We start from the raw sequence: 18684 nt of genomic DNA, 5'->3' as shown, positions 1-18684 counted from the left end.
ATGTTTTTTTGTTGTTGTCTCGACTCAATCGAGCAAGCTTTCAGAATAGGGGATCTGGTATATCAAAGACTATAAATGTTGGAGTAGACTTACCTTTCTCTGAGCCCATGAAGAGATTCTGTAAAAAGAAACAAGAGAGAGAAGTCAGTCTTCGTCCCATTACCGAGGATGGGAAAGGGGAAAATGTTTCTCTTTGAGGGATCTTAAAGCATAATCATTGCTCACAATGGAGAGCTTCTCCGTGGTAGTGAACCTGGCAAGGATTTCTCCTCTTTTGGATGACCACGGTTCAAAGTCCACTCCAACCTCATCCTCCTTCTCCCTCCTCTTTCCTCTACCCAAGTCCTGAACAGAGCACAGAAAAGAAATATTTGAGTGAAAGAGAGCGAGAGAGAGAAAGGAGGAAATTGTGCATGTTGCTTTATTTTTAACATCCTTTTAAGAGACAACGCCTCCATAACGAGACACAATACAAATATCAGACCCCCCCATCACCGTTGTCCCACTATCAAACCTCCCATCTATCCCTCAGTGAGTATTTCATTCTATCCACACCCCTAGTGAATCACTCACCCCAGTGGAGCTGCTCTGTGAGAGGGTTGGAGGGGACTCGCTGGCAGAGGCTGCAGCAAACATGGACAGGGGGTCCGTTCCATCCAGCATGGAGCTCAGGGGATCTGGTGCCACAGAGCTGGAAGAGGAGGAGGAGGAGGAGGTGCTGCCTTTACGCGCTCCCCTCCGCGACTTGGAGTCTGTCACCTGTGTGGTATGTATGGATGGGTGGAGGTGTACAAGTTGTTTACAACTGGGCCACACACACACACACACACACACACACACACACACACACACACACACACACACACACACACACACACACACACACACACACACACACACACACACACACACACACACAGAGAGAGAGCTATGCTCAAGTGGTTAGAAACATGTTCTATGGTAGGATGATTTACTCTTGCATTAATGATGATGATGATGCGAAGAAATTACGCCTACATGCAATAAGTATCCATTTCTTTGCCACATATGGTGTGCATCAACAACATACAGTGCCCTACTCACAGTGATGGACTTGAGGGGATGGTAGTCACTAAACTCCACTGGGGCAACCTCCAGGCCACAGCTCTGCAGTTCAGAATCATACCTGCGTGCACGAGAGTGCCTGTCGCGGAAAACATATGTTACAGCTTGATTTACTCAGAAGTCTCTGGAATAAACCTGCATTAATACAAACATAGCGCAATATTAACGAAATATGAGGATCCTGCACGTAGAAGTGTGTTCTTTTTCAGATTGTACTTTGATGCTGAATGTTATGCTCGCTGACATCGAGAAAGAAAAAAAAATTAAAAGTTGACAGCTCGTGACTTATGACAGCAAGATCAGACAGACCACGCGCATTTTCATTTGTTTTTTTTTATGCATCTAGCTATCTTGTTTTGATGTCAATTTCATACTCTTAAAGATTTAAAGGACACCAAAAACAGATTTAGGATCAGAAAAGATGCATCTTACCACTGCACAGCAGCCATTTTTCTCCAGTCATATGACGTCTACGCTTCCTGGTTGTAGTACCAATTTGGAGACGACACAGTTTTCTCCTCTAATAAGAGATTTGTCCAGATTTTATTTAAAGTGCTCATTAAACATAACATTTTTAAAAAGGATGGGTGGCTTAGCGTAAATGTAATAGATCAACAGATCAGTACGGAACGGTTTTATTGACATTTTGAAGAGTACGAAAAAACACAATTTCCCGAGATGCAATGCGTGCGCGACGTCAGGATTTTTTTTTATACATGAAAGCAAGCTAGCAAGGGCTGCAGTGCATCGGTGCACGATTTATAATGTTTTCCTAAATATCTTTGAGTGTAGCGAACATCTCACAGTTATGAGTTGAATTGCAATTTATTTAACCTAGCTGGTTCTGTCATTTCAGAAGATACGTTAAGGTGAGTGGAATATTTAGATGATTGACATATCAATGGTGTCAGTAATTAGCAAGCTAGCTATAGCTAGCCGTCATAATTGGCAATATTATCGTCATATCGACATATATCTCCGATTGCAATCTCGTGTAGGGGTCTGCCTGTGAAAAAGTCTGCTATCAAGATTGCCAGGCAGGTGGAGTAGTTATAGCTGGCTAACGTTGCTCGCACACTATTGTTTGTTCAGTGTGGTAGCCAGCGGCAACAGCAGCAGAGATTGACCCTGTAAAATACAGACCTAAATAGTAGTTAGGCCTATGTTATTTGTACACCTGCAGACATTCAACATATTTTGACAGCGTTGATGGTGTGATCATATAAATATAATGCTTTAGGATGTGATGGCTACTTACTGTCCATTTGTGACTGGATGAACATTCTATTTTGTTGATTGTTCTCTTCACGTGTGAATGTCTGACAGCGAATTTGCATCCCTCAGATTGTAGAATTAGGCAGTTTTCTGCAGTATAATGACCCCAGTAAGCAACTCCATCATTCCCTAGTTCCAGTGCTGTCAACACAAGCGCACATCTCTAAACTGAGGACTGAAAACGTTCCATTGGGAGTAAAGAGACACACAGCAGTGGCAGTGTTGCCCAGAGATAGAAAGATCACAAATGAACAGAAACAACACACATTTGGAGTCTGTGCAGTTTGCCAATTGCCAGGCCTGTGCTGCAGACACAGAGGCTAAACCAGTCTCGAGGACAGACGGCAAAGCTTATTATCAGGGCAGAGCAGAGGAGACTATTTCCAAGCTGAGAAGATTTGGGGGTTGCCATAGAGACCGCTTACTCGGCCTTACTTAAAAAAATTTTTTTACCCCCCCAGATAAAGAGCTTAATTGTTCTTTTTTTAAATACATTTTAAAGGGGTTAATCTGAGATTGAGAAAAAATTCTGATGGTGCTGTTCAGGTTTAGAGCTTGATCTCATGTTTAAAAAATATTTATATGGGTTTGTTCCAATATGTCACTCTGTACTCTACCTTTGGCTACCGAGTAGTGCAGCGGTCTAAGACACTGCATCTCAGTGCTAGAAGCATCACTACAAACCCTGGTTGGATTCCAGGCTGTATCACAACTGACTGTGATTGGGAGTCCCATAGGGCGGCGCGCAATTGGCCCAGCGTCGTCCGGGGTTAGGGCCTGGCCAGGGTAGGCCATCACTGTAAATAAGAATTTGTTCTTAACTGACTTGCCTAGTTAAATGAAAAATGTAATAAAAGCAAGTGTAGTAGGTAGCCGAGGTAGTCAACAGCCGGTTGATTCGGCTGGAAATTGACCCTACTCTTTTCCAGTTCCACACAGGCCTTTCTATGACTTTGATGGCATGCTGCCATATGCCGATCAATGATCTCATTCATACTGGTTGACCTCGTGTTCACCTGTTGGCATTATGACATTTCTTTCATTCCATCTGCGCCGCTTGTAAATACAGATCACACGTACTCCCTCTGCATAATAACAACAGAGGGGCAGTGTTGAAGGCCAAGCGGCTGGCCACAGTGACGGTCCCAGCACTAATAAATGATTATCAGGCCAAACACATTTACGTGTTTAACAGATTCCCCTCTTCACTTTTCTGAACTTTTTTTTTTGTGGTTGAAAAGTTGTACTGAGAAATTGCACGATTTATAAGAAAATGAATATCCTCAAGCTTCCATTAAAGAGAGACACAACATTCCCTTTTGGATTATGGCTGAACTTTATACACTGCTCAAAAAAATAAAGGGAACACCAAAATAACACATCCTAGATCTGAATTAAATATATACTTTTATTAAATGCTTTTTTTTTACATAGTTGAATGTGCTGACAACAAAATCACACAATTATCAATGGAAATCAAATTTATCAACCCATGGAGGTCTGGATTTGGAGTCACACTCAAAATTAAAGTGGAAAACCACACTACAGGCTGATCCAACTTTGATGTAATGTCCTTAAAACAAGTCAAAATGAGGCTCAGTAGTGTGTGTGGCCTACACTTGCCTGTATGACCTCCCTACAACGCCTGGGCATGTTCCTGATGAGGTGGTGGATGGTCTCCTGAGGGATCTCCTCCCAGACCTGGACTAAAGCATCCTCCAACTCCTGGACAGTCTGTGGTGCAACGTGGTGTTGGTGGATGGAGCGAGACATGATGTCCCAGATATGCTCAATTGGATTCAGGTCTGGGGAACGGGCGGGCCAGTCCATAGCATCAATGCCTTCCTCTTGCAGGAACTGCTGACACACTCCAGCCACATGAGGTCTAACATTGTCTTGCATTAGGAGGAACCCAGGGCCAACCGCACCAGCATATGGTCTCACAAGGGGTCTGAGGATCTCATCTCGGTACCTAATGGCAGTCAGGCTACCTCTGGCGAGCACATGGAGGGCTGTGCGGCCCCCCAAAGAAATGCCACCCCACACCACGACTGACCCACCGCCAAACCGGTCATGCTGGAGGATGTTGCAGGCAGCAGAATGTTCTCCACGGCGTCTCCAGACTGTCACATCTGTTACACGTGCTCAGTGTGAACCTGCTTTCATCTGTGAAGAGCACAGGGTGCCAGTGGCGAATTTGCCAATCTTGGTGTTCTCTGTGGACGTCGGGCCCTCATACCACCCTCATGGAGTCTGTTTCTGACCGTTTGAGCAGACACATGCACATTTGTGGCCTGCTGGAGGTCATTTTGCAGGGCTCTGGCAGTGCTCCTCCTTGCACAAAGGCGGAGGTAGCGGTCCTGCTGCTGGGTTGTTGCCCTCCTACGGCTCCTCCACGTCTCCTGATGTACTGGCCTGTCTCCTGGTAGCGCCTCCATGCTCTGAATACTACGCTGACAGACACAGCAAACCTTCTTGCCACAGCTCGCATTGATGTTCCATCCTGGATGAGCTGCACTACCTGAGCCACTTGTGTGGGTTGTAGACTCCGTCTCATGCTACCACTAGAGTGAAAGCACCGCCAGCACTCAAAAGTGACCAAAACATCTGCCAGGAAGCATAGGAACTGAAAAGTGGTCTGTAGTCACTACCTGCAGAACCACTCCTTTATTGGGGGTGTCTTGCTAAATGCCTATAATTTCCATCTGTTGTCTATTCCATTTGCACAACAGCATGTGAAATTTGTCAATCAGTGTTGATTCCTAAGTGGGCAGTTTGATTTCACAGAAGTGTGATTGACTTGGAGTTACATTGTTGTTTAAGTTTTCCCTTTATTTTTTAGAGCAGTGTATTTTAGTCTCTCCTAAAATATCATGATTAGCTTGCTAGGCGTTGAACTAAGGTTGCTATACAGCAGGGATGGGCAACTGGTGGCCACCCCTTTAAAAATAATTATGCTGAACTGTCTGGGTCTCAACTTGCTGTTGAGTTACAATCGTAGAATACATAAAGTGCAATTTTGAAATGTGGTTGTGCATCAGCAGCAACATCTCTTATGTCAGTCACTGACATTCACTCAATTAGCCCATGTAAGCTAAAACAATTTTGATTGGTCAATTAGTCGAGCCAGCTGTCTAAACTTGTAGTAATCATGGTTGAATTACTGACCGGGGAGCCCCCATTGATTTTTCTTAGTCACACTCACTCCGATATCATTAAAAACGGTAAACATTTCTCTCAACCCTATTCTCATCGATGGGGCTGTAGTGGAGCAGGTTGAGAGCTACAAGTTCCTTGGCGTCCACATCACTAACATGGTCGAACCACACCAAGACAGTCGTGAAGACGGTACGACAAAACCTATTTTCCCCCTCAGGAGAAAATATTTGGTATGGGTCCACAGATCCTCAAAAGGTTTTACAGCTGCACCCTGGAGAGCATCCTGACAGTTTGCATCACTGCCTAGTATGGCAATTGCTCGGCATACGACCACAAGGCACTACAGAGGGTAGCGCGTACGTCTCCAAGTACATCACCGGGGCCAAGCTTCCTGCCATCCAGGACCTCTACACCAGGCGGTGTCAGAGGAAGGCCCTAAAATTGTCAACGACTCCAGCCACCCTAGTCATAGACTGTTCTCCCTGCTACCGCACGACAAACGGTACCGGAGCTCCAAGTCTAGATCCAAGAGGCTTCGAAACAGCTTCTTCCCCCAAGCTGTAAGACTCCTGAACATCTAATCAAATGGCTACGCAAACTATTTGCATTGCCCCCCCCCCCCCTTCTACGTTACTGCTACTCTGTTATCATCTCTGCATAGTCACTTTAACAACTCTACCTACTCTGTACCGGTACCCCCTGTATATACAGTGAGGGGAAAAAGTATTTGATCCCCTGCTGATTTTGTACGTTTGCCACTGACAATGAAATGATTAGTCTATCATTTTAATGGTAGGTTTATTTGAACAGTGAGAGACAGAATAACAACAACAAAAATCCAGAAAAGCGCATGTCAAAAATGTTATAAATTGATAATGATGGAAATAAGTATTTGACCCCTCTGCAAAACATGACTTAGTACTTGGTGGCAAAACCCTTGTTGGCAATCACAGAGGTCTGACGTTTCTTGTAGTTGGCCATCAGGTTTGCACACATCTCAGGAGGGATTTTGTCCCACTCCTCTCTGCAGATCTTCTCCAAGTCATTAAGGTTTCGAGGCTGATGTTTGGCAACTCCACAGATTTTCTATGGGATTAAGGTCTGGAGACTGGCTAGGCCACCCCAGGACCTTAATGTGCTTCTTCTTGAGCCACTCCTTTGTTGCCTTGGGTCATTGTCATGCTGGAATATCCATCCACGACCCAATTTCAATGCCCTGGCTGAGGGAAGGAGGTTCTCACCCAAGATTTGACGGTACATAGCCCCGTCCATCGTCCCTTTGATGCGGTGAAGTTGTCCTGTCCCCTTAGCAGAAAAACACCTCCAAAGCATAATGTTTCCACCTCCATGTTTGACGGTGGGGATGGAGTTCTTGGGGTCATAGGCAGCATTCACTCCCTTTAAGAAGGTGCTCCTAATCTCAGCTCGTTACCTGTATGTATAAAAGACACCTGGGAGTCAGAAATCTTTCTGATTGAGAGGGGGTCAAATACTTATTTCCCTCATTAAAATGCAAATCAATTTATAACATTTTTGACATGAGCTTTTCTGGATTTTTTTTGTTGTTATTCTGTCTCTCATGGTTCAAATATACCTACCATTAAAATCATAGACCGATCATTTCTTTGTCAGTGGGCAAACGTACAAAATCAGCAGGGGATCAAATACTTTTTTCCCTCACTGTAGCCCCACTTGTTATTTACTGCTGCTCTTGAATTATTTGTTATTCTTACATTTTTGGGGTGTTTTCTTAAAACTGCATTGTTGGTTAAGGGCTTGTAAGTAAGCATTTCACTCGTCAGTGAAGAGCATTTTTTTTGCCTGTCCGGTCTGGTCCAGCGACGGTGGGTTTGTGCTCATAGGCGACGTTGTTGCTGGTGATGTCTAGTGAGGACCTGACTTACAACTGGCCTACAAGCCCGCAGTCCAGCCTCTCTCAACCTATTGTGGACAGTCTGAGCACTGATGGAGGGATTGTGCGTTCCTGTTGTAACTCGGGCAGTTGTTGCCATCCTGTACCTGTCCCGCAGGTGTGATGTTTGGATGTATCGATCCTGTGCAGGTGGTGTTACACGTGATCTGCCACTGTGAGGATGATCAGCTCTCGGTCCTGTCTCCCTGTAGCTCTGTCTTAGGAGTCTCACAGTATGGACATTGCAATTTTTTTGCCCTGGCCACATCTGCAGTCCTCATGCCTCCTTGCAGCATGCATAAGGCACGTGCTCGCAGATGAGCAGGGACCCTGGGCATCTTTTTTTGTGTGTTTTTCAAAGTCAGTAGAAAGGCCTCTTTAGTGTCCTAAGTTTTCATAACTCTGACCTTAATTGCCTACCGTCTGTAAGCTGTTAGTGTCTTAACGACTGTTCTACAGGTGCATGTTCATTAATTGTTTATGCTTCATTGAACAAGCATGGGAAACAGTGTTTAAACCCTTCACTATGAAGATCTGTGAAGTTATTTGGATTTTTACAAATTCTCTTTGAAAGACAGGGTCCTGAGAAAGGGATGTTTTTTTGTTTTCTGAGTTTATTTATAAATAAACTGAATACATTAAGTAATAACTTTAAGAAAACTAACCTACAGCACTAGACTAAATCCACTTGTCATCCTTGTGGTATTGAGAGAGAAACATTGTAATGTTTTCACTGATTGCACATAAAGGAAGATAGTTCCTACATCAGGGGTGGGCAACTCAGTCCTCGAGGGCCTGATTGGTGTCACTTTTTCTCTATCCCTTGCAAACACAGCTGATTAATCAAATTGCATTCTAATCTGAAGATAATGATTAGGTGATTGTGGAGTCAGGTGTGTTAGCTGGGGCTGAGGCAAAACTGTGACACCAATGAAATTGCCCACCCCTGTCCTACATGAAAGTGCTTGCTTTATCCAACTAATCTTGTCCTTTCTGTTATTCTGTGAACCCCGTTCATTGCTGCTCTCAGCTATATTTTTTTTGATTCGCTCGCTCCGCTCACTTTTCAAAAAAAGAAATCACATTTTATAAAATGTGTATGGCCTTAGCATTCTGGAGAGCCTTGGTGCTCCGGTGTCCACTTATTCCTATCTAAGGAAATTCATCCTTGGGCTTTTGGTGTCTTTATAAGGTTACCGGTTTTGCATTCCCAAGGTCTTTCTATGGAAGGCTCAGCCACAGAACTGTATTTCTCATGCATTATTAACATTAGAAGTTCTGTGAGAGTGGGCACACTTATTACCTGATAGCCCTGTCCTATTTTCTGGGCATGCCTAATGCGTCCTTTGGCTCCAATGGAAACAGCACTCAGCTGGATTTAATTACTTTAATGCCTTGACTTTGCTCTGTGGAGAGGAAGACCATGCGCTGAGCAGGAGTCTCTCTTGATTAGTTTTTTTAAAGACATAGATTTGGTTCTTGTCTGTCTCAGACAATAGTCTTTTCTTGGAGGGGGGGGGGGTTGCAGCATTTAATTGAGATGAGGGTGTTTTTGGGGGTTGGGGGGAGAGTGGAATTCCACCCTCTTTGTATTTTATTCATGTTTTATTCAGGCATTAGATTATTCAGACAGATAAGAATTTGAAGGGGGAGCTTGATGAGGAGAGGAGGCGTTGTAGGATGGGTGGATGTGGCAATTGAACCTGGGTCTCCGAGGTCGTAGTATATGTCGAGCTGTGAGTGTTGCCACTCGACCGTGGGTATTATATCCCCAAAGGAAAGCGTGACCATGATGATATCATCTGCGATATGGATGACCGCACATTCCAAGTTGTTCTTCCTGGTCGTAGTAGTTTTTCACCTGCTTCTGTGTTGTGTGTCTGTCCGCGTGTGTGTGGAAGGCGGGGGCATGCGCAGCTGGAGGTGGCAGTTCTCCAGGATGATGCGTCTGTGCCTGCGCTGGTGCCGGCTGTGCCCTAAGCGAGGGGGTCGACCCAGCAAGCCCCAGAGGAAGCTACGAGAGCTGTGGAGCTACTGGAAGCTGCTGCTCAACTCCCTCTACTTCAACAGCCTTACCAACTCTGACACCTGCCTGGACTGTGTCTTTGAGCCCGTCTACTGGATAGTCGACAATGTGACTCGCTGGTTTGGGGTTGTAAGTAAATGGCTCAATTTTCTGTGTAGATGTACAGTCAAATATTTGTGTTTTTATTGTATTTCATTAAATGTAGGCCAGTTAATCAAATCTCCCATGTTCGGTTACATTACCCCGTTTTGCTATTCTATTTCTCACAGTATTTTCACCTTTCACGTACCCTCATGAGTTCCTCCCTCTGTTCGTGCCCCTCTCTTCTGTTCCCAGGTGTTTGTGTGCCTGGTGATTGCCCTCACCAGCTCTGTGCTGGTCATTGTCTACCTGTGCCTGCTGCCTGTCATCCTCAACACCTACCCACTGCAGTGGATCGTCTGGCACCTCACTTACGGCCACTGGGTCCTCATGATGGTCCTCTTCCACTACTATAAGGCCACCACCACCTCCCCTGGACACCCACCACAGGTGAGGTGCCCGCTCCAATGCCTGCACGAAAACTGTTTTGGGGAAATACTAGGAAGACAGGCTATAGGCTTGATTCTGAAATAACTTCATGCTTTTTTTCGGATTGTTGTTTCTCAGGTTAAAAGTGATACACCGTCAGTGTCCATCTGTAAAAAATGCATTGTGCCCAAACCAGCCAGAACTCACCACTGCAGCATCTGCAATACGTAAGTTAAAGACTCTGTCAGTCATCAAATGATGTCATTAAGAAATAAAACACCTCCACTGGATAGCTCTAGTCCATGGCACAGGTCAATCACACTGGATAGCTCTAGTCCATGGCACAGGTCAATCACACTGGATAGCTCTAGTCCATGGCACAGGTCAATCACACTGGATAGCTCTAGTCCATGGCACAGGTCAATCACACTGGATAGCTCTAGTCCATGGCACAGGTCAATCACACTGGATAGCTCTAGTCCATGGCACAGGTCAATCACACTGGATAGCTCTAGTCCATGGCACAGGTCAATCACACTGGTCAATCACACTGGATAGCTCTAGTCCATGGCACAGGTCAATCAGGATAATCACCATGGCTGGGTCAATCACACTGGATAGCTCTAGTCCATGGCACAGGTCAATCACACTGGATAGCTCTAGTCCATGGCACAGGTCAATCACACTGGATAGCTCTAGTCCATGGCACAGGGTCAATCACACTGGATAGCTCTAGTCCATGGCACAGGTCAATCACACTGGATAGCTCTAGTCCATCACACTGGATAGCTCTAGTCCATGGCACAGGTCAATCACACTGGATAGCTCTAGTCCATGGCACAGGTCAATCACACTGGATAGCTCTAGTCCATGGCACAGGTCAATCACACTGGATAGCTCTAGTCCATGGCACAGGTCAATCACACTGGATAGCTCTAGTCCATGGCACAGGTCAATCACACTGGATAGCTCTAGTCCATGGCACAGGTCAATCACACTGGATAGCTCTAGTCCATGGCACAGGTCAATCACACTGGATAGCTCTAGTCCATGGCACAGGTCAATCACACTGGATAGCTCTAGTCCATGGCACAGGTCAATCACACTGGATAGCTCTAGTCCATGGCACAGGTCAATCACACTGGATAGCTCTAGTCCATGGCACAGGTCAATCACACTGGCACCATGGTCAATCACACTGGATAGCTCTAGTCCATGGCACAGGTCAATCACAGGTCAATCACACTGGATAGCTCTAGTCCATGGCACAGGTCAATCACACTGGATAGCTCTTCCATGGCATCAATCCACTGGTGCTCTATCCATGGCTCAATCACACTGATAGCTCTATGGATCAATCACACTGGATAGCTCTAGTCCATGGCCAATCACACTGGAGCTCTCTTTCAGTCGAGACCAACAAACATCTCATCTCTCAGATTCCTTTAAAACTATATGTTTTACAGCATTGTAAAACCCCGGGGGGGGGGGGCAGGCAGTCATACAGTTAAATCATATTGCCTTCCTCCATCTTTTGTTAGATCTGCCTCATTAACTTTGACCTTAACTTGCCTTGTGATGCTAGCCTGGCTCAACAACTGTGTGGGCCACTTCAACCACCGCTACTTTTTCTCCTTCTGCCTGTACATGACCATGGGCTGCATGTACTGCAGCGTCAGCTGCAAAGACATGTTCATAGAGGCCTACAACGCTGTCGAGGTGAGGCAGACCAAGAATGTCAACTTCTTAAGAGATTCTAGGAGGCTTGACACTGACTTTCAAATAGTATTCTGAGCACTGCCATCCATGTAATGTAATCATGTCTTGTTATTGACATGTGACCCAAACACCCTGATTGAATGAGGCTGCTTGGTTCGTGACTGTTTGGTTAGAGTCTGGCATGTCTGTGCCACATTTTTCCTTCTCTTATGTGCTAGATATATGGCATGGTCTTTTCAGAGAGGTGAGCGAAAGGCCTTACATTCTGAGCAGGCTGTGTAAAGTTCACTGCCGCTAGTTTAGCTGAAAAGACAGGCGGCAGCCGAGCAAGGACGGCGAACAGACCACAACGTGTAGGGATCAAGGACATCGGATCACATGACACGTTAACGGCAATGTAATACACTTGTTTATCTTCATGTCCACTGAGAAGGCTGGTGGTGTGCAGACAACTGGATGCCGTTGTGTATATAACCAGTCAGATTGTTTCTTATGTAATCTAAAGCCTCCAGGCTCAAGACCACTTACTGTTCTCACACCAATCATTCATGGCAAGTTGGGAGTTTATATAGTAATAGATCCTATGGCTCTGAGCCAACACCTCACTGTTTGAAGATGTCTCTTTTTTTTAGTGTTTCAATCGCTCTGACGTATGACACGTGTTCTTTTTTTAGCTACATAGAAGATGGGAGGTACCGTTCTATAATAATCACCCTGGCCCTATAACACGTCTAGCATATAGTTTCCCTTAGCATTATGAGTTGTGATTGAGCTAGTCAAGTGCACCAACTTGACTGAAGCTGTGGGTGTGTCCCAAATGGCACTTTATTCCCTATGTAGTCCACTACTTTTGACTAGAGCCTTGTGGGCCCTGGTCAAACGTAGCGCACTCCATAGGGAATAAAGTGGCATTCGGGATGCAGCCATTGTATGAATTGCCATTGTTCCACTAGCGCTTCCACCGCAGTGTGGAAGCCACAGGGGGAGCCAGTGATGGGAGTAGGGCACGGACTGCTCCTCAGTCTCCTTGAGCTCATGACTGGCCTGGTACTACGAAAGGTTCTTGAAACCACTGAACTCAGAACTGGTGCGTTGACCGGAATTAACTTGTAGAGGGTCCGCACTCAAAAAATAGATTTTCAAAGTTCTTCTTTTTTTGGTCAGGTAGTACAGACTGACAGGCTGTGAAGGTCCACTGGGCAGTGATGGGTCTCACTGTCAATTAACAATCAACATTTAATTGACAACAATTTGGCAATCATCTCCCTGTATAGTATGGGGTTTTATATGTGGGCGACTCCACACCAGCATTGTTGGTACTTGTAGAGTATATTGTTCCAAACAATGTCTTTTAAAGGACAAGTTTTACTTTTCACAACCAATTCTCTATTTTTGATTGTAAAATGGCATGTTCTAGAAGGGTCCAGACACCTTTGTCATGATTTCACGTTTTTCAGAAACTTACCCCAAACAGCAAATCACTTCCTTATTCTCAATTTGTAGTATGGGGCCTGAAGAAACACGAACAGAGGCTCCAAAACCACAAAAAGATGTCCTTCATTGTAGTGATGCAGGTCTTTAAATGTTGTACACATGAAATTGTCATTCCGAACTTTATCCGCAAAGTTCTATTCCATTTTGTTGCGACTCTAGCGATACCTCTCCGTCCACTCGGCAGGTAATTGCTGAAATAAAGGACACATTCGGGTTACAAAGTATATTGAAAGCTTGGGGTGCTTCCAGACTTGTAGAATCTATGCCAAGGCGCATTGAAGCTGTTCTGGGTGGGTCGAGGTGTCCCAACGCCCTAGTAAGATGTTTATGTTGGTGTTTCCTTTATTTTGGCAGTTACCTGTAGCAGCAGGCTACACAGAGACTGGAACAGTTGGATAGGGGAACTGCTCGAGTCACGCAACACGGAATATAGTGTTGCGGATAAAGTTTTGGATTGACACAATTTCACGTGTACTTCTAAAGACCTGCATCACCATACTGAGAGCTTTGCTGTTTCTAAAATAAACGTATTTGGGCGATTTTTGGAGCCTTATGGTATGGGGGCCACCCATACTACACGAGGATGAGGAAGTAATTTGATGTTTGGGGTTAGTTTCTCAAACATGAAATCACAAAAGTTATCTGGACCCTTTTATAACATGCCGTTTAGTTGTAATAAAGAAAATAGGAAGATAATCATTTTTTGTGTTGAATAAATTAATGTCCAAACTTAAAAATATATATTTTTTTATTGAACCTTTTTTTTATCTAGGCAAGTTAGTTAAGAACAAATTCTTATTTACAATGACGGCCAAACCCTAGCACTGAGATGCAGTGCCTTAGACTGCTGCGCCATTCTAGAGCCCTAAAATCAAGACATACATGTTTTATAGCACACTATAAGGAGTATAATCACACCCAGATGTTGTCTGTATCATGTATGGTTCACCGATCATAGGGTCTTACAGGAGGCATGTATAGGTAGCTCTAAAAGGGCTTAACATTTCCATTTTCTCCTATGGTTTTGATAAATGTAAAGAGTATGTCAGACATCAGACTTCCTCCCAAGTTTTTTCTGGCAATTCTCACAATCTGAGATACCAATACTATTATCAACCTACACTGGCATGGAGTCGGCCATGTTTCACTGCCCAGTGAGACCGCAGTCCTCTCCTCAAGTCAGGCACAGTCCCCTGTGATTAGTAGTTATTTTTTAGGTCCCTTGGCTGTGAATGGCTATAGACTTGGCATTTTGTATTTTGCTTCTTTGCCACCCGTTGCAATTGGAGGACTGTGGATGTTTCCTGTTAGCCTTTTTGTGGTTGGTTGTTCAATCCTGTAGAATACTCAGTGGCATCACATTTACTAGTTACAACTGCTGTACATGGATGTTTTTTTTCACATGGTTTTGCTTTCCGTCTAGAGCTACTATCAGACGCCACCACCACTGTTTTCCTTCAGAGAAAAGATGGTCCACAAGAGTGTCATTTTCATTTGGGTGCTAACAAGGTGAGACACATTTGTAACTTTAAAAAAAAGTTGTTGTTGACGTCAACCGCTATGGCTGATCTGTGTACACTATATACAGTGGGGCAGAAAAGTATTTAGTCAGCCACCAATTGTGCAAGTTTACCCACTTAAAAAGATGAGGCCTGTAATTTTCATCATAGGTACACTTCAACTATGACAGACAAAATGAAAATTTAAAAAATCACATTGTAGGATTTTTCATGAATTTATTTGCAAATTATGGTGGAAAATAAGTATTTTCTTTTTGGTCACCTACAAACAAGCATGATTTCTGGCTCTCACAGACCTGTAACTTCTTCTTTAAGAGGCTCCTCTGTCCTCCACTCGTTACCTGTATTAATGGCACCTGTTCGAACTTGTTATCAGTATAAAAGACACCTGTCCACAACCTCAAACAGTCACACTCCAAACTCCACTATGGCCAAGACCAAAGAGCTGTCAAAGGACACCAGAAACAAAATTGTTAGACCTGCACCAGGCTGGGAAGACTGAATCTGCAATCGGTAAGCAGCTTGGTTTGAAGAAATCAACTGTGGGAGAAGTTATTCGGAAATGGAAGACATACAAGACCACTGATAATCTGCCTCGATCTGGGGCTCCACGCAAGATCTCACCCTGTGGGGTCAAAATGATCACAAGAACGGTGAGCAAAAATCCCAGAACCACACGGGGTGACCTAGTGAATGACCTGCAGAGAGCTGGGACCAAAGTAACAAAGCCTACCATCAGCAAGGGCATTGAAGATGAAACGTGGCTGGGTCTTTCAGCATGACAATGATCCCAAACACACCGCCCGGGCAACGAAGGAGAGGCTTTGTAAGAAGCATTTCAAGATCCTGGAGTTGCCTAGCCAGTCTCCAGATCTCAACCCCATAGAAAATCTTTGGAGGGAGTTGAAAGTCTGTGTTGCCCAGCAACAGCCCCAAAACATCACAGCTCTAGAGGAGATCTGCCTGGAGGAATGGGCCAAAATACCAGCCAGTGTGTGAAAACCTGGTGAAGACTTACAGAAAACATTTGACCTCTGTCATTGCCAACAAAGTGTATATAACAAAGTATTGAGATAAACTTTTGTTATTGACCAAATACTTATTTTCCACCATCTGCAAATACATTAATTAAAAATCCTACAATGTGATTTTCTGGATTTTTTTTCTTCTAATTTTGTCTGTCATATTTTAAGTGTATCTATGATGATAAATTACAGGCCTCATCTTTTTAAGTGGGAGAACATGCACAATTGGTGGCTGACTAAATACTTTTTTGCCCCACTGTATATATATATGACAGTATGTGGACACCCCTTCAAACGAGTGGATTTTGGCTATTTCAGCCACACCTGTTGCTGACATGTGTATAAAATCGAGCACACAGCCATGCAATCTCCATAGAAAAACATTTGCAATAGAATGGCCTTACGGAAGAGCTCAGAGACTTTCAACGTGGCACCGTCTTAGGATGCCACCTTTCTAACAAGTCATTTCTGCCCTGCTAGAGCTTCCCCGGTCAACCGTAAGTTATGTTATTGTGAAGTGGAAACATCTAGGAAACATTTAGGATCAACAACGGCTCAGCCGCAAAGTGGTAGGCCACACAATCCCACAGAACGGGACTACGAGTGCTGAAGCTCGTATAAATTGCCTGTATTCGGTTGCAACACTCACTACCGAGTTCAAACTGCCTCAAGAAGCAACATCAGCACAAGAACTGTTCGTCGGGAGCTTAATGAAATGGGCTTCCATGGCCGAGCAATCGCACACAAGCGGAATCACACTTTACCATAGTCCGATGGACGGATCTGGGTTTGGCGGATTCCCGGAGATTGCTACCTGCCCGAATACGTAGTGCAACTGTTAAGTTTGGTGGAGGAGGAATAATGGTCTGGGGCTGTTTTTCATGTTTCGGACTAGGCCCCTTAGTTCCAGTGAAAGGAAATCTTAATGCTACAGCATGACAACTTTGTGGTAACAGTTTAGGGAAGGCCCTTTCCTGTTTCAGCATGACAATTCCCCCATGCACAAAGTGCGGTCCATACAGAAATGTTTTGTCTAGATCGCTGTGGAAGAACTTGACTGGCCTGCACAGAGCCCTGACCTCAACCCCACCAGGATTAATTGGAACACCGACTGCGAGCCAGGCCTAATCACCCAATGTCAGTGCTCACTAACGCTCCTGTGGCTAAATTGAAGCAAGTCTCCAACATCTAGTGGAAAGCCTTCTCAGAAGAGTGGAGGCTGTTATAGCAGCAACGGGTGGACCAACTCCACATTAACGCCCATGATTTTGGAATGAAATGTTCGACGAGCAGGTGTCCACATACTTTTGTTCATATTCTCAAATTATACCTTTTTATCTTGAATCTAGTTTAATACAATCATGATCATGACTGCCGTTTTTTTCCCCTCCCTGCAGTTCGGTGGCAGTAGCTCTGGGAGGTCTGACACTGTGGCATGCTATCCTCATCACCCTAGGAGAGACCAGCGTGGAGAGACACATCAACAAGAAAGAGGTCAGACGCTTAAAGGAGAAAGGAAAGGTGAGGTTTATTGGATTTACTCAAATATCAACACTGTGTACCAGTTTGGAATTAGCAAGTAACGCCTGTTTCTCTCTTGTAAGGTGTTCCGAAATCCATACCATTATGGGAAAATAAACAATTGGAAAGTGTTGTTTGGTGTGGAGGAGACCAGGTAAGCCTTCCAGATCACCACAAACTTCTAGACTGTTGTGAAACCTAAATGATTCTTCTTAGAGTTGGTTTGACTTCCTCTTCTCACAGTCACTGGTTGACCAGAGTCCTCCTGCCGTCTAGTCACACTCCCCATGAAGACGGACTGGTATGGGAATTCCCTCAGGCTCTCACCAGAAGAGACCCAATGACCATCTAACCTCACTACTCACTGCTGCTGGCCAGTTTCTCATCTCTACACTATGGCCCAGAATCACTACTGGCACCTGGATGGTGGAGTGAACAGAGGACTTCTCTTAGCCTCTGAGGAGTAGACCGTTTGGGCTTGATAGTGACCCGTATGTCAGGGGACCTTAATCTGCACTCCAGTCACTGTCATGTGAACTGTCTTTTTTCAACTGTCGTCCTGTCTTGTGAACTGATTGTTTTTTTTTGTACTGGTAGGTATGTTGTCCAAAGATGACAATGTGTACTTTTTAATTGTACTGAAGTCACAGAAAAAGCAGTTAGGACTTTTTCAGTGCCAACAAAGAGCTTTTCACCAATGACTAGGTTAGAGCTAGATAACCACACACCTTGGCCATTCTCCATCTAGGGGTGAGTAGTCTGGAGACTTTTTGACAGACTTCCATAAACTATTCATATTATCGTTCAGGCTCTAGTTAGAACATGGTGCTCATATTACTGAGCAGTGCCCCAGTCAATATCCAGGGGTGATGTAATACTATGGTCGACCATGTAAAAAACGACACATTTCACTGAACCTATCCGGTGTATGTGACAAAACATCTACATAAGCGTATTAGGAATTTTCAAAAGATTCGTAACGTGCCGTGTGAAGTTAAATCTTTAACATTTGTTTATCAGGCACTAATGCAAAGTACAGTTTTACTGGAATATGACATTTCTAACATTGTCCATTAATTATCTCGCCCCCATCACATATGGTAATGGATTTCCCCAGTAGCCATCTTTTAAGAACACTTAACATGGTTAAAAGCGCTTGAATGCATCAGACTTCCTCCCAACCGGTCTTGTGTTTGGCCACCATTTAGATTTATAATGGTCAGGGGATATTTCTATAATTAGCCAGCCTGTTACAGTAGGAAGGGGCTACCTGGTTGCCATAGTGAAAAAATGTCCTCACTGCTGTGACATGACTAATAGGAGCTGTGCTCCATTATTGTACACCGCATGTCTGTGTCATTTGCTTTTGATATTAGCTTGTATTGGTTAATATAAAATATTGTTTTTGGAGACTGTGAA

General features: G+C 44.4%; 1 protein-coding gene, 1 long non-coding RNA gene and 1 pseudogene across 6 annotated transcripts in view; 2 read left to right on the top strand and 1 right to left on the bottom strand.

The window, feature by feature from the left end:
• The window catches only part of vps35l (VPS35 endosomal protein sorting factor like), a 15222-nt gene extending 12712 nt beyond the window's left edge, over nt 1-2510 (bottom strand). For 2 of the 4 annotated variants that reach the window (XM_046356673.1, XM_046356674.1), the window contains exons 1-5: nt 1537-1593; nt 1084-1183; nt 574-759; nt 226-345; nt 94-118 (exon numbers count right to left, since the gene is read on the bottom strand). In XM_046356673.1, the coding sequence (XP_046212629.1) occupies nt 94-118; nt 226-345; nt 574-759; nt 1084-1183; nt 1537-1553 (448 nt within the window). In that variant the 5' untranslated portion in view covers nt 1554-1593. Of the gene's footprint in view, nt 1-93; nt 119-225; nt 346-573; nt 760-1083; nt 1184-1536; nt 1595-2362 lie in introns of those variants that run through there. The other 2 variants (XM_046356675.1, XM_046356672.1) reach the window with 2 other exon arrangements.
• LOC124039998 lies at nt 1801-18684 on the top strand (annotated as a pseudogene). The gene is made up of 10 exons (XR_006839667.1): nt 1801-1973; nt 9352-9605; nt 9813-10007; nt 10125-10229; nt 10572-10584; nt 11572-11705; nt 14623-14708; nt 17142-17265; nt 17349-17419; nt 17509-18684. The product of XR_006839667.1 is annotated as a palmitoyltransferase ZDHHC16B-like (transcript).
• On the top strand, nt 10610-11279 carry LOC124039999. The gene is made up of 3 exons (XR_006839668.1): nt 10610-10661; nt 10794-11153; nt 11222-11279. It is a non-coding gene; the product is annotated as an uncharacterized LOC124039999 (long non-coding RNA).

The sequence above is a fragment of the Oncorhynchus gorbuscha genome, linkage group LG07, assembly GCF_021184085.1.
Source record: "Oncorhynchus gorbuscha isolate QuinsamMale2020 ecotype Even-year linkage group LG07, OgorEven_v1.0, whole genome shotgun sequence".
Taxonomy (NCBI): domain Eukaryota; kingdom Metazoa; phylum Chordata; class Actinopteri; order Salmoniformes; family Salmonidae; genus Oncorhynchus; species Oncorhynchus gorbuscha.
This window is presented reverse-complemented; position numbering and strand designations above follow the sequence as displayed.